Source organism: Mauremys reevesii, linkage group 3, assembly GCF_016161935.1.
Source record: "Mauremys reevesii isolate NIE-2019 linkage group 3, ASM1616193v1, whole genome shotgun sequence".
Taxonomy (NCBI): domain Eukaryota; kingdom Metazoa; phylum Chordata; order Testudines; family Geoemydidae; genus Mauremys; species Mauremys reevesii.
The window spans coordinates 121,025,506-121,042,436 of NC_052625.1; the positions used below are offsets into that span (position 1 = coordinate 121,025,506).

The following is a 16,931-nucleotide window of genomic DNA, read 5'->3' on the forward strand; positions in this document are numbered from 1 at the left end:
TCAGGGTAAAAGAAAACTCCCAACTGAGAGGAGGCAAAAATAAAAGACACTCAAAAAACCAACCAGTCAAAATAAAACAGGAGAAAGGTCAGGGCTAATGTTTTTACCCGCTCCTCTCACATATGGTGTGGAATAAATCTTGTTCCATTGAAATCACATCAGCTTCAGTCTATGGCTGAAGAAAATAAATAAAAGATATCTTTCCATTTATGGGAAGGGAAATTTTCTACGGTAATTAGAAAAGTATCTCAAATGAATAGAATCTGCAAGTCCTTTACAAATTATACATACAGGAATCATTTCATCTACCACTGAACTGCAGCCACTGCTTGAGGGGAACAGAATTTTTTTATACAACACACAGCAACATTATCCAACAACTTAAGGTGGGAAATGAAAGAAAAAGTACCTTATTCAATTGAAACTACAGGGAAAATTTAAGCAGGCACAATGCAATTATCCAAATTGGATTGGATAGGAAACTGGATCTATTATTACTATTGTTTAGATTGCAGAAGTGCTTACAGCATTCCAAACAGACAAAGACAGTTCTTGTCCCCCCAAAAGTGTATAAACTAAAATGACAACTCTGACTCCTGGCAAAATGATCCATGGAACTTTAAACTACAAGTTGTCAGGAATCAGAATTGCAGTTTTATTTCTCATCCACTAACTGAATTTTATCTGAATAAGATCAGGGATCTTCAACTTACAGCCAAAGAGACTGCCAACTGGAAGACTGGATAAATGTATCCCATACAATTTGGCATTCATGGTTGAAAGACTAGTGAAGTTAAAGGAAGTGCACTATCCACTGACAGCTACAAAGTAACACACAGTAGGGGGAACATGAAATATTATTATGAGAATTCCAAATGCTAAAATGTCATTTTGGTGCTGACCACAAGTGGTAATGCATGCATAGGCTGTTTATTTTTCAAAATAAAGGGCTAGACTGTGATTTTAAGCACATAGCCCTGCATTGGGGTAGGTGGAAGGGACTCTCTGCAGTGGGAGCTCCAGAAAGAATCCTGGGCCTCGAGGACAGTGCTTGGTGCCATGGGAGCTCTGCCGACCTTTAAAAAGTCTGCAACATGTTCTGCTGGCCTGTGTGAGATCTGGGTCATGGCTCCACCCTCCCCTCCCCCTCAGGGAGGTCAATACTGTTACTCTCACAGGTAGAGTTGTTTGGAGAACCAAAACTCCATTTTGTAACAACTTTTGAGGTTTCATAATTCATTTGCCTTCTGCGCTGGAATCAAATCAATACCTTTAGAATATTTTGTGCAAAATCGACGTGCATTGAAACCAGGGCTGGCTCTAGGTTTTTTGCCGCCCCAAGCAAAAAAGCAAAAACAAAAACCAAACAAACAAACAAACAAAACCTTCACTGGAATGCCGCCCCTGGAACTGTGCCGCCTCAAGCATGTGCTTGGTTTGCTGGGGCCTAAAGCCAGTCCTGACTGAAACATTCGTTTCCCAACTGAAAACCAGACTTCTTCAATTTGGATCTCTCCCTCTCTCCCTTCAGAAGTGACTAGAATGTCCTGGACTGAAGAAACTTTCCCATTGAAAACTTTAGCCAAATCAACATGCCTCCGCAAAATGTTTTGGCTTTGACAAAAACAGCCTATTTAAACAAAACCACATTTTATTGAAAATGTTCCTGCATGTCCCAGCCACATTATTATGTGTGACCCAAACACAGAGGTGCCAATTGTGGGGAAAGCTCCTTGGGTATCTAGTGGGGTAGCCTGTGCGATCTGAGCTATAGGATCTGGCCCTTCATTAATGAAAAGATCAATGCAGTATTACTACTAGAATGAAATCGACCAACAGAAGACATAAGTTGTTTTGACTGCTCACCAAAGGGCAGATGTGCAGTGCAGTGAAATAGAGCAAATCCTGCAGAGGTTGTCTTTTCATTCAAACACACTGTTTGTTCAAGTGGAAGAACCCATTTGAGTAGCAGGTAAATTAGGAATGCACATATTAAGATACTGAGGTAATAGGTCTAATCCAAGAAGGAAATTGATGCTAAATAAATCTTCCAACAACATGTGGCACGACTTCAGCTGCTAATAGTCTCACAGGAGGTTATAACTCATCTTTCATGGCACAGGTCAAATCTGGTTATATGCCAAATCTAAGACATTACAGTGACTCTAGGAAGAATTATATTTCCATTGACGTTTGGCATGACCTCATCACTTAGCGCTGTAGAAGGAGGATTCATCCAGCTTTATGTACATTCATACAACCCTTCTGAATCAGCAAGTTATTGCCCTGATTCTGCCACCACTATGTATGCTAGGGAGGACATACTGAGCAAGTTGTCTTATTTAAAGCATCGCAGAGTAAGGCGCTACACAATATGAGTAAAGGCAGAATCTGGCCCCCTGGGATTATGATTTTTTTCCCTTCTGTTCAAAATAGATACCTACTATTCTCTCATCCCTTAATTATTTTACAGTGTTAGTATATGTGCTTTATTCACTTATAACATACTTGGTGGCTTTTAGAAAGGATTAATTTTTGCCTATAAGCTGCTGATGCTTCCACCACAATGTTGACTGCTGACAATTAACACCTCTGGGGCCACTATGGACAGTTTCCCATTTATTGCTTTTTCATGTGCTAAAACGGATCTCCCCAGGTTTCTTTTCCATAACTCCACTTCACTGACAGAAGGATGATTAAATCTCTCTTGTCCTCATTATGTAATCACCTCTAACACAAATGAGTAGCCACAAGTGTCATGACAGGATCCCTCTAAGAAGAATCTTTTGCAGATTAGGGGGCAGAGTTGTGATAAAATGAGGTACAATCTTTTTCCTAAACACAGGACAAAAAATAGGTTTTGGCACAACAGTGAACAAAATAAAAATGGGCATGATAGCAAGTTACCTTGGAAGGAAGTGCTACATGCTGTAGATTTCATTAATATTTATCACAGTTTGGGAAAAATCAGTTAGATTATACATAATGATATTCAGTCATTTTATGATATTGCATTAACAACATTTACTGTTAAAACATTGATTTAGCTACATGCACACAGAAATTGAAAGGAAAATTTAGAACTTAATACTTCAATATTGGTACTTCAGTAAGTGTGTGCTAATGTTAGCTGTAGTGTGTGTGCATTCTAAGTAACTAATAAGCTTAAAGTTGGCCTCTTGTGGAAAATGGAAGGCTAACTTGTATGACTTTGTGGAAAAAAGATACCTAAGTGAACAAAAAATCCCCCAAACAAAATAATTGAGCTAGTCCGGAATTTTCCCATCAGAATGATATTCTGATGGAAAATGCAGTTTCTGCAGAATTGAAATTTTCCATAGAAAGCTCTTGATTTTACTGAAAATATTTGATTTTCCTTATAGAAAAATCAAAATGAAATATTTCATTTTGGGACACTGATCCAAATCAGAATATTTCATTTTGTCAAACTGACCCAAATTATTTTGTTTCAAAGCATTTCAACAAAAAATTAAACTGCCTTTCCGTATCAGGGTATTGCCTTATAGGAGTTGTAGCCATGAGTCTACTCACATAGTCAAAGTTAAACAGATGCTTAAAGTGCTTTGCTGGACTGGGGCCTGAGTATTCAGCATCTTGTAGGATTAGGCCCATAAGAAGTTTGAAGGAGGATCTCTAAGCCTGAGCAGCCCATACCCAGTGATGGAAAGAACAGTCTCAGATAAATTATACTTTAAGCAAATTTGAAATACTGCATTTGGTACCCAGATATGAAGGCGCTAGACATCCTATAAAGACCTAAGACAGACAGACAGACAGCTAGAACATGTCCAGAAGGAGAGTGGAGGAGCCCAGGCCTTTTCCTTCTACAGGAAACGAGTATTTTCCCTTTTTCTAGATCGATGCAGATATCTAGCATTTCTAGAAAATACAATTCTAACTGTTCATGCTAACTGCTGTTGTGAAAATGTAGGGTCATGGGAGCATGAGGACACATTTATGGTGTTGTTTTGCTGTGTAGAATACAGTAGTAGTGACAGATTTTCAGCTGGCATAAGTTGGTGTAGCTCCATTGTCTTCAATATAGCTATGCTGATTTACACAAGGTGAGGATCTAGCTCTGAGTATTTTGCACAAAGGTAAAATAGGCAACACAGTGGAGCTATTTATTGTGGCTAAACTAGCAGCGCCACTCTAACAGGTAAGAGGGAACAGGAGGACTGACCTGTAAAGATGTGGGGAGGGAAGGAAGTGAACACAGGGGCTAGCAAGACTGGAGATAGAAGTGGATTATTCAATATGGCAGGGGGAATTTTTCCCTTTACTGGAAAGATGGTGGACAGTCAGAGAAGGCCAGTCCACAGGGGATTCAGGATAAATCTAGATTTGGAAGAGCTCAGTAAAGAAAGGGGAGTCCCACGCAGGGAAGTTAAGGATGCCCCCAAAGAAGTTATTGGAAGCAAGTGTTGCAGTTGCACAGTTAAATTCTGTTTAGCGTCTCAAGTGAATGCCTCCATATTCAAAATATATGCCTATATAGTCCTCCCAATCCATTTATCCATTCAGAAAGCAAACAAAAGAAAAAATGAGGATGATGTTATTTTTAACTTCTACAGTCGTTTTCATGGTTTGATTTCTGAAATAGAAAGATGGGGTCATTTAAGAAATCTTAAATTTTGTATATGAAATAGAAGAAGCTAAGCTAGAAAGAAGTTTTCTGATGTGCCCAGCATTCAGAACTGAATCAGTCTGTACAAAATTAATGTAATTACTATGTGGTTTTCATCTGTTAATGATACCATACAATCAGAGCTGCTAGAAAAACTGTTCTAGTCTAACACCCAAAAATAAAGAATTTAAATAAATACACAAGCAAAAAACCCAATGTGGGGCTTGTTGAGAGCAAAGCCATATTTTCGCCTGCCAGAAGCCTGCTGTGGATTTTAAGAGTCTGTTCTGATCATGTTTAACAGCATAAGTATAAGCAGAACTGTGTATGTGTAAGAAATTCCTGAGTATGTGAGAAGAAAAGAAACTAACTAAAAAAAACTAGAAAAGACTGGATTGAACTAACACTATACCTGTATTGGTAGGGGAGGAGAGATAACATGGAATGAGAGACTAATACATATGTCTAAAATAAGATGACAAAAAAATTATTTATAAGCTTGTGTAACAAAGGGAGGTTGAAGCTGTACTGTCCAGTGCAGGAGGTGACTGTGATGAGTTTGTCCTAATGAGCTTCCCACTTGTAAGTAATTGATCACTACTTGCTGAGTGTTTTGCCTTAATAGATATTTGTTAGACCCATCTGCTGAGTAAGTGAATCCCAATAAAACAGGGTTTGTCACATGGCAATATTAGATGGACAATAAATGAAATGGCCCTGTGCTGTTGTAGTGCTCTGTAGAAATTTTATGGAATATGCTTGGATTACCACTCTCCCTGCCTCTGTGTCCATTTCTTGTCCAGGATTTTTCTGGGCATCCTGCCAATTCCAGACATTCCTTCCTGGTAGCCCCTGCTCCAGGCTATTCAGTGGGTGCTCTCCAACTCTTGCTGTCATTCTTCTCTGGCCCAACTTTAAACAGCAGTCCGATTTAAACACCTTCCATGACTACTGTCCCTATGGGTCATCCTCTCTCAACACCTATGCCCTTCCTTCTAGAATAATTGTGCACATGGCACCAAGTCCTACCCACTCCCAACTTACTTCATGAAGGCTCTTCCCACTGGCACCAAACACAGCTAAGTGAAGGAAATGAGGATGCATTCAAATCCCACTACATCAGGACTTGAAAGGTTTGGCTTAACTCCCCAGCTCTGCTACAGATTTCCAATGTTACCTTGGGCAAGTAACTTAACCTTTCTGTGCCTCAGTTGCTCATCAGGAAATATTATCATCCCCATTTTACATTCTCCCAGCCTTTGTCTATCTTGTTTATTCAGCCTGTTAGCCCTTCAGGGCAGGGACAGTCTCCTACTGGATGATCATTCCTGGCCGTGGTGCATTAAATGTTGGTTTGTGTCCCAGCAGTTTAATCCACAAAGTTAAACCTTCTTTCTTTCATTTTAAACTTGATACCTGTCCATCTGAGGATGAGCCAATTACCAAACTGTCATACCTCAGGCAAAACCAAACGTTTTTGGCACATAATTTTCAGACTGTGTTAGGATCTTCTGGGGAATTATTAAGTATTAAGTATTAAGTATTGCTCTTGATAGAAAGTTTTAAACAGTTTCAAAACTCAGTGTATGATAGATACGATAATAATGTTCTAAATCTAAATGTGGAATGGCATCACAGGATATGTCCCAACATAAGGTAACATTTAAAATAAAAAAGATATCACCTCACCCATCTTGTCTCCCCAGTATTTGGTAACATTTTCAAAAACACTTATGTGACTTGAGAGCCCAAATCTCATTGAAAGTCCTTACTCACTTAGCACCTGAGTCCCAAGTTACTTTTGAAAATGAGACTTTTGGGCTATAACAATTCTGTAAACTGTTCGGTAACAGTTATGCAAGATCTACACTCGCGCTTTCCAGCAAGAGCTATGTTTAACCACAGTTTTCCAAAGAGCCTTTGATGATGTTCCCACAACCTAAACTGAACTGGGAAGGCAAAGAAAGGCTGAGCAGCAACTTCCTAGAGAGACTTCCTAAGGATTGACATGCCCAGAGATCAACATTCAGCAGTTCTGAACATTTTTAATAGATACCAGGTTTTAGAACACTCCAAAACTTTCCAACTCGCAATCTAGACCTAAATGGGTGTATATGAAACAGGAAGAAAGGAGCAAGGAGAATGTTCACATGGGAATATTCAGGCAGAAAGGATACAGATTTTTCTTTCACACAACACTACTGTATTGGTTATTTATTAAAATAGTCCTTTCTAATGAAAGTTGCTTTTTCCTTTCATCCAGAAAGTATATAATTTTTAATGTGTTGTGGAAAAAAGGATCAGTTAATACACACAGAAATGTCATTAGATGCTTTTGGAAATGTTACACTTTAGCCATTCAAGAGCCTAAGTTCCATTTTTAGGAGCCCAAATGCTCATTTAAAAAAAGGATTTAGGCTGAAAATAGCTTTGGGCTCCTAAATCATTTAGATGTTGCAATACTAAACACAGCAGTGCCTAATACCTTTAAAAAAATCTGGGCCTAAGTTGAATTGAATGAAAGGCAATGGAACTTAGGCTCTTGAGTGACTTAGATGCTTTTAATAAACAAGATTTGAGTGCTTTGGAAAATTTTGTCCATAGTGACTAGATCAGAGGTCCCCAACCTGTAGGGTGCGCCCCCCGAGAGGGGCATGGAGGAATGTTTGGTAGGGCACGGCTGGGGCCCAGGCCAGCCCCATGGGGGGGTAGGGAGGGAGTGCCACCCAGCTCTGCTCCTGGCCCTGGCCCCCCGGGGCACCAGCAGCCAGCTCCAGCCCCCAGGGGAGGCTCCGCTTCTGCCCCCACCTCCAGCTATGGCCCTAACCTTGGCCACCTTACCTCTGTCTGTGTCCCTATCTCCCAGAGCTGTGGCCCCGCTTCTGGCTCCAGGGAGCAGGGCTGAGGGGGGGAGGTAAAAAGTTTGGGGACCACTGGACTATATTCTACAAAATAGCTTACAGAAGCTGCCTCCCTTGCAAAGAATGGTACTTACCTTGTCTGACAGCTAGTGTAGTGGTGTAGACCAAAAACAGGAGGATGTAATTGAGGAAGCTCTGAAAAACAGGAGTGTTGGCATGGAAATCCTCTGACAAATACTTGCTGGTCAGGCCAATACCACAGATAAGAAGGGACAAAACCTGGCCAAGAGCCACAGACAGCAAGAGCTCCCTAAAAGAAACAAGAAAAAACACAGAACATAAAACACTCAACCTCTCAGCCAACAAGGAAATTCTTATCCTCCTCTGAGGAGCATAAATCCAAATGAAAGTGTTAAAACATGGGAAGAAACATGATGGCCTTGATCTCTAATGTACCTGGTAGGAGTTGTCCAATAAGTATTACCATCTCTTTCCTCAGCATTTACTGAAATACTTCCCAAACACTTCCCTGCCCCACAGGGTGACTGGGCTGAAAAACACCCTGTGGGAGAAGTCAACACTCCGGTGTTGAAAAACAAAACGAAAGCCAAACCTCCGGGTTCGCAGCAAACTGCCCTCCATTGCATTGAGAATTGCGGGGTTCTTTTGAACTACCACCTACACCAACCATGTCACTCCAGGATTGGAGGCGGCAGTCGCTTTTCGAATGTAAAGATCTGGAACCGGGAGACTCCAGACCTTGAAAAGATCAGCCTTAGACACTGTTGCTTAAGAAAGTTCTGATGAACACCGTTCCATAAGATTCTTTCCCTCGTGCGATGTCTTTCTTTATTTTCCTACTATTCTTTTCCACTCTATCTACCCTCCCTTATTCACGGGATTCTTGTAATGATTATATTACTCATGCTCGACGTCACCTGAGTTAACAGATCCAGACTAACACGGCTACCTCTCTGATACTTCCCAAACACACTGGCTTTTGTTCATGTATTATAAAAACCTCTGATTATGAAAAGAACAACAGTGACATGTCACACACACCACACAAGGGAAAGATTTGGTGGATATGGGCCCATTTAGCCTTAAGACTTCTTCACCCCTTCCCCCAGTTTGCTTGTGTGTGTCTCAAAGGAGAGACCCAGGAGTATAAATTCACATTTTCAATACAATGAAAGTGTATAGCTGTCCCAGTATTTCGTATGTGTCTCTCTGTATACACGACCAAATAGAGGGAAAAAAATCATGCGATTTTGTCATGTTTCTAGATCTACATTTTTATAAAATAAAATGTATGAATGTACTGTCTCCCTTCATTTGTTCTCTCATCTCATTTCCATTTTGCTTTCATTTCTTTCCTTCTACTGTGTATCTTTTCTTTAATCTTTTTGACCATCTTGTTTCTCTCCTCCACTCTTTAGTGCAGAGGTGGGCAAACTACGGCCCATGGGCCACTTCCGGCCCATGGGACTGTCCTGCCGGTCCCCCGAGCTCCTGGCCCGGGAGGCTGGCTCCCGGCCCCTCCCCTGTTGTCCCCCCTCCCCCTCAGCCTCAGCTCGCTCGCTCTGTCGCTGGCGCAATGCTCTGGATGGCGGGGCTGTGAGCTCCTGGGGCAGCAGAGCTGCAGAATCCGGCCTGACCCAGTCTCTGTGCTGCATGGTGGTGGCAGAGGTGGCATGGCCCATCTCCAGCTGGGAGGCGCAGCTGTACCACCGCCAGCCACCGGTGCTCCAGACAGTACAGAAAGGCAGCAGGGAGTGGGGGTCAGGGGGGTTGGATAGAGGGCAGGGGAGTTCGGGATGGTGGTCAGGGGGCAGGGGTGTGTATAGAGGTCAGGGCAGTCGGGGGAGGAACAGGGTGTTGAATGGGGGCAGAGGAAGGAGGGGGTTTGGATGGAGTGGCAGGGGGCAGTCAGGGGCAGGGGTTCTGGGGGCAGTCAGGGGACAGGGAGAAGGGATGGTTGGATGGGGCAGGGGTTCCAGAGGGGCCATCAGGAATGAAAGGAGGGGTTGGATGGGGGTGGTGGGGGTCTGGGGACTGTCAGGGGACAGGGAGCGGGTGTGTGTGTGTGTAGATGGGGCAGGGGTTCTGGGGGGGCCATCAGGGAACAGAGGGGGTTGGATGGGGCAGGAGTCCCGGGGAGGTGGGGGTTGGGCCACGACACCTTCCCCTAACCAGCCCTCTATACAATTTACGAAACCCAATGTGGCTCTCAGGCCAAAAAGTTTGCCCGCCCCTACTTTAGTGGATTTTTTCTCTTTGAAAACTTTCTTTTCATCACTCCTTTTACTCCAAGAAACTTCCTTATCTGAACTGGCCTCTTGCTTCAGTTTATCTTTCCGTTCCTCATCCCTACCCCCCACCATTTGACTTTTTCTTCCTCCATGTTCCTTCTTTCTTCTGCCTCTCCAATACTCTTGCTCTCTTTCCCTGCCCCCACCCCCCATATTCTCCCTCAGCATCCTCATCATTTTCTCCTTCCTGCCCATCCAGTCCTGGTTCGTTGTTATCTCTTTGCATCACAGTTCACTTCAACCCAGATAAAGAACATTCAAGTGTTACTTGCTCATGCTTCCAGCTTTGTTACAAGATAATCTACACGTGCAACATAGACATCATTTTTTGAAAAATTTACCCTCGAGATGACTTTACTGAAAACATACCCAGACACTATTTTGTCTCTACGGTTGTGCTGATGCCAAGTCTATTCCATGTCTGTGTCCTGCTTCAGGGGAGCGGAGGACACAGGGAAGGCAGCATGTCAGTGTGGAACACTGTTCAGCTAGGATGAAAATCTTTTTTATACACAACCATCTCCAAATATTAAAAATCTTTCAATGTTGCTTCCCTCTTCCTGCCATATCTCCCTCAAAGTGGCTGAATATTTGGCAGCTGTGAAGATCTAGGCTACAAATACCCCTTTCTTAGTAACCTCGGGTGTCAGATTTGTTTCCCCCTTTCTCAAGCAATCCTCCTCCTACTGTGTCCTGGTGCCAGCCATGGTATGAAACAACCAAACAGGTCCAGGGAAGCATAAGCTGTTGTATAACACCTTCTCCCCCTTTCCCCTGCTCACCTCCCCCTCCCAACCCCCCCCCCAACAACAAAAAAACCCAAACCAAAACAAGCAGTCTGACAGAGAGAGAACAACCTTCACTGTGCTAGATCCTGCATGCTTACAGGAGGTTTTTGGATTAGTGGAATCTAAGATCTTGTTGTGCCGTTGCACTCCATATGCTTTATGAAAATATGCTTATGAATGTGAATACGATGCAACTGGAATATGCTTTATGTAAGGTATCATTACAAAGCTTATAATCTACTAGGTGTGTTCATCCTATTTGTTTGCATATATTATTTCTATGTCCGGAGTTAGGAGAATAAGATATAAACTTGTATCACTGATGTAAACATATTAAGTGGAGGCCATTAAGGGTGCTCCAGAAACAATCAGTCGTAAATGGCCTTAGTTACTTGAAAGTCTTCCTGTGTATATGTGGGCCTGCCCATGGGGAATGGAGACTAGGGGGTCTTACAGTGACATGTGACCATGTCACCTGATAATGAAATCCATCTTAAATCTAGTACTTTTCCATTTAGAAGGACGAGTGGGGACTCAGAGAGACAAAGGATTTTCGCCTTGTGCCAAAGCTATAAAAGGGGGTGAAGCAGGACAAAGGGGGCTGCCAGTCATGAGAAAACCCCTTCTTACCACCTGAGAGATCTGCTGGAACTAACAAGGACTGTAGCAGGGAAAGGATTGGGCACAGACTAGGAAGGCATCTAGTCTGTAAAAGAAGCTTATTGGAACATCTCTGAGGATGAGATATTTCCCGTAATCAGTTTCTTAATGTATTAGGCTTAGACTTGCATGTTTTGTTTTATTTTGCTTTGTGACTTACTTTGTTCTGTCTGTTATTACTTGAAACCACTTTTTATACTTAATAAAATCACTTCTGTTTATTAATAAACCCAGAGTAAGTGATTAATACCTGGGGGGAGCAAACAGCTGTGCATATCTCTATCAGTGTTATAGAGGGTGGACAATTTATGAATTTACCCTGTATAAGCCTTACACAGAGTAAAACGGATTTATTTGGGGTTTGGATCCCATTGGGAACTGGGGTGTCTGGGTGCTGGAGCGGTAACCTGCTGAGCTGTTTTTGGTTAAAGTCTGTAGCTTTGGGGACATGGCCCAGACCCTGAGTCTGTGTTGCAGCAGGCTAGCATGTCTGGCTCAACAAGGCAGGGTTCTGGAGTCCCAAGCTGGCGAGGAAAACGGGCTCAGAGGTAATTTCAGCACGTCAGGTGACAGGCCCAAGGGGGTGTCTGTGACCAAACCTGTCACACATGTAACCACTCCTTCCACCCTTAAATCTTTCACTGAGATACAAAACATGCCTCTGTGAAATAAAGATATCCAACTGGGATGGTTTCACAGGATGGCTGGGCCCTGTGATTAGAAACAGATCCAGCTCCCCTGTTCTAGAGCAGGTGCTCACAGTTGAGCCAGTTAAGGGGACAGGGCTGCATCTGGACTATAGCAGTCAGAGAGGGCTCATTGAAGACAGAGCTACAAGGAACTGTGCAGTAAAGATGCAGGGAGAGAGAGTCTCTGAAGACGGGACTGGGGCTGGTTAAGAAGACCCAGATGGAAGGTGTGTTTATCCTTTGGAGAAGGCAGGCCGGGCTTTGCATCTTCTCCAGCTGCTTACACAGCAGAAAGAGACAGTTTCTTGGGGGCTTTTCCCAGTTTAAGACTGGGTTGAAGATTTTTTTGTTAAGGTTTTTTTATTAATACAAAACTCCAGACCCAAGAATGGTTGCAAGTGGATGAGCAAAACTGCAGGCAGTTCCATTTAAGGAGCCCTGAAGAAGGGGAAACTGAGGCAGACACTGTAGAGGCACTCCTGGCCATGAGAGAGTGCTTGGGTGGTGGCCACCATGTTAAAGATGGCAACAGAAGAGACTAACATTAGTGCTAAAGGAACCACATATCTATAATTCTTGCCACGGCTGCCCATTGATGAGATACTGTAAAAATTGAAGTCTCACCGAAATTTAGGAAGATCCATCTCCTAGACACTTGTAGTCCTTTTTTATCCATTTAGATGCGGCTTCAATTACTGTCTTTTCTCTAAAATGGAGGTTCATGCAGTAGCATCCTCTCGCTACTCTATGCTAGTGGCCTTTATAGGTGGTGCTTGAATTCAGGTCTGCATGCATATGTACTTGGTTGATTTCACACAGGCTATGGAATGGTTACTTGCCTTCTCTAACCTTGAAATATTCCATATATGACCATCAGCAAACATCACATAGATACATAACACATCTACAATAGAACTATTGTGGAGGCAAGTGCCTCAGTTTTTATTCTCATACTCAGAAAAGTGGACACACTAATTTTATCACTCATGGAAGGAGGTTAGCAACAGTGGTTTTTGCTCCACATGGTGGGCCACTGCTGGACACCACTAATTTTGGCAGATCCTTCTTTTAGTGTGAGGCATGATGATGTGGCCCTCATGAGCAGCGTGTGCATAAACTCAGACCTTCGTTTTCTACCTCTCCAATCTATGTCACCTTGGATTGACAGGCTATCCCAAATCTCACATAGAAAGTAACTGGTTAATTTGGCAGGGCTTTATGTCAGCATCATTGCCATCCACAGGATAAGCTTCAGTTCTGCCAACAGTCATTTCTGTCTATGTAGAAGTGAAATATTTTCCAACAGCTGGTTCATTAACATTTCATCCTGCATGATACCAAATTCACAAGTGAGAATTCTTCTCTTAAGACACCTCTACAACTGCCTACAGTCCTATTTATAGGATGTCCTCTACTTCTGAATATAACGTTCGGTAACAATATTAATGGCTACTTTGCAGTTCTGCTGATGTTTTCAGTGCAACTGCACATTCTGTGTTGGTCTTTGTAGCTACAGATGGGTCAGTGTTCAGTTAATTCTTTGTCCTCAGCCCCTAGGTGATGCAGTAGAATAGCTTTTCATCTCTGCTAAGTAGTCAACTCTTGCATTTGCTATTAATAGGGTTGCCAACCCTCCAGGATTGGCCGGGAGTCTCCAGGAATTACAGATTAATCTTTAATTAAAGATTGTCATGTGATGAAATCTCCAGAAATACATCTAACCAAAATTGGCAACCCTTGCTATTAAACATCCTTAAATCAACTCTTACTATTGCCTCCACCGCATAGCTGGAATTCCCATTGGAGACAGAAAAGCAGTTACAAGTGCAATGGAAGGGGCAAGAATCAAGACTCCTCCTCTGAAAGTACACAAACTTTGGGAACAGTTTGGATGTGGATCAGAATATTATCTCTAAACAGAATTTACCTTTTGAATATAACCAATGTAAATAAAACCCGTGTACCTAGAGTCACTGAATCCCTTAAAGCACTTTAACAAAAAAGTCTGTTATAATTAGGGCTATAGAGCAACAGGAAGTTCTTCTCTAACCTAGGAAATGAAGACTAAAATCATATAGCCATACCCTGCTGCAATATATCATGCACTCAGAAACAACATGGTCAAGCCCTACTGTTTTTGCTTCCCTCTCCCCTGGCATATTCCACCTCCAAAGTAAGAGTACTACTAAGTAGGGTGGTTCAAGGGAGAAAGGCTGAAGTCTGTTAGCCTCCTACTTGCCATTGATCCTCTTTATAGTCCAGCTTCCTTTTTTGCTTCCCACCTTTCTTTTGTATGAGTCTTGCTTCTGAGCCTGACCACACAGCTTTCTGACTATACAGTACTGCACTGGTTGGAAGGTGGGGGAAGGTGTCCTACAAGGTCTTTTCCATCTCTCATTTCTATTATTTTCTATTTAGAGTGTCAGCTTTTCTGTGCAGGGACTCTCTTCTACAGTAATGAACATAGTGTTAACATTTAACAAAGTATTATTAATCATTAAATGGTCATGCCTTTATTGAACATAGAAGAAAAATCATGTAGCCCTTAAATTGCATCAGCACTCAAAATACTGGATTGTACAAACAAGATTGAAGGGTTACGGATAGCTAGTCTCTCCATGACTTCCATATCCACTTTGTCTTCTTAATTGCTAGTGCTGCAAACTCAAGCTGGGATTAGAAAGTTATATTGTGTTCTTCCTCCAATCAGAACTTGGTTTATCATTTTGTGGATGGCATGTGAGGCAGAATAGAACTCAGCCTGCTCTTTGATAGCTGCTCTGGCTCTGCAGCATAAACATTAATCAATACTTGTATTTAATAATGTGCAGAAATGGCTCAAATGAACACGGAATGCAGATCTCCTGAGTAGGGAGGGCCATTCTAGTAACTGTAGTTTCTTCTAAGACTGTTCACCACTCTTCAAAATCTCTTACCTCAAATACAGAAATGTCTGCTTGAATCATAAGTGGAAGGCTTTACCAGTTCCACTCCTCACCAGTGAATCACCAATGAACCCTGACAGAGGGCTGGTTGCAGGGAGCGAACTGAATAAGAGAAATTAAAAGTGTGAACAACATAACAGGCTGCTGGCATGGTGAACGCCTTCAAATGAAGATGTGTTATTCTGTTTGTTTGGCTGGGCAAGCATATGGAAACTTTTCCTGACCCTTTAACACAGGGACTACACAAATCTCTTTTTTTTTTTAATTGGTGGAAATGTCAGCCACTATCCAGAAGCAACACAACACACAATGATATGGAATGATGCACAGATTGGTTGGCCCCAGTAGCAAAGTTAAACACCTTCATTGTGCAGAAAATGCTTTATGGGACAACTTTTCCAATTCATTTTTATTCTTCCTACCAACAGCGATTTAATACAAAGTACTTAGCTCCAGGATTTTGACAGACTCAGTAACCTCTCTTTCAGTTTTAGGGTAATACTTAAACTGTGGAAAACTGGGAAATATTTTTATAAATGTCATATGCCCCTCAGTGTGTGTGTGATATTATCTTGCCTGAAAGCATAATTAGATCAATAATTAGATTTGCCAGAAGCTGGGAATGGGCGACAGGAGATGGATCACTTGATGATTACCTGTTCTGTTCACTCCCTCTGGGGCACCTGGCATTGGCCACTGTCAGAAGACAGGATACTGGGCTGGATGGACCTTTGGTCTGACCCAGTATGGCCGTTCCTATATTCTAAAAAGGTTAAAGAAACCAGGCAGAAAAGGTAAAAGCACAGTGACCTAGATAAGGCGTGTCCCCTCAAACACAATAGCCAGGTTTACACCTGTGAGGAGTCCTCAGCCCCAACCCTGGCAACAGGGCTGTTTGCCAAGGCTGAGAATCTGAAGAGATCAAAAGACACTGGTCACTGAAAGGACCCACCCCACAGAAAAGGAGGAAGTTGTCTCTGGCTGCAGACTGACACAGAAACACTGACTGTGAATTAGAGGTTTGCAGTGGGGAAGCTGTAACTGGCCACCAAGAGAAAGGCGTAAACAAAGGCTAAGTCAGCCTGACCCAGGGGCCTGAAGGGGGCACCAAGTGTAGGAAACCATTTGTATTTATTTTACATCCATTTACTGAGGGCTGTGTACTTTCTGCATATAAATCATCAGGGCCGGCTCCAGGCCCCAGCGCGTCAAGTGCGTGCTTGGGGCGGCATGCCGCGGGGGGAGCTCTGCCTGTTGCCGGGAGGGCGGCAGGTGGCTCCGGTGGACCTCCCGCAGGCATCCCTGTGGAGGGTCCGCTGGTCCCGCGGCTTCGTTGGAGCATCCGCAGGCACGTCTGCGGGAGGTCCACCGGAGCCGCGGGACCGGCGACCGCCAGAGCGCCCCCCGCGGCGTGCCGCCCTGCTTGGGGCAGCGAAATTCCTAGAGCCGCCCCTGTAAATCATACTCTGTTTTGAAGAATCTGCTTCTGTGCTCCTTCATACTGTTACTGTCCACGGGTTCCTGAAGGGAACTCATGCAGGTGCCAAGTCCATTGGGCCTGCTGGATCACATGGTTGGCAACTAGTGTGGCGTAACCAAATGTCCAGCTGGATCACAGGGTCAAAGAGAAGTAGAAGCATGGGCCTGCCACTTGGAAGGGACTGAAAAGTGTCTCTGAAGGGGCAGCCTACCCAAAGACTGTGGCACAACCATTGAAAAGAAATTAGTTCTTTGTCAGTGGAAAACCTACTGCTTTCTTTAGAAAAAGCACCACCAAACAAATCCAACAATTACTTAGTACGTTCTCTGGGTACTGTGATATGCAATATTTCAGAACCCCTGTGTTTTAACTGCAATATTTTTCGAAGTTCATTTTGATGCTTCCAGCCATACATACAGAGTATGTCACAAAGAGAACAGCTTCTTCTGTTAGCCGTCAGTAGTATACATCCATTAAGCAAGTGCTACTCATTCATAAGATGAAGAAAAGTAGTAGGTTTTGATTGGGGGGTGGGCTCAGTATGCAGC

At 43.0% G+C, this 16,931-nt stretch overlaps 1 protein-coding gene across 1 annotated transcript in view; it reads right to left on the minus strand.

The window, feature by feature from the left end:
- Nucleotides 1-16,931, minus strand: part of SLC35F1 (solute carrier family 35 member F1) — a 366,249-nt gene that overhangs the window by 151,282 nt on the left and 198,036 nt on the right. The window contains exon 2 of the mRNA XM_039530814.1: nt 7,644-7,819. Within this exon, the coding sequence (XP_039386748.1) occupies nt 7,644-7,819 (176 nt within the window). The remainder of the gene's footprint in view (nt 1-7,643; nt 7,820-16,931) is intronic.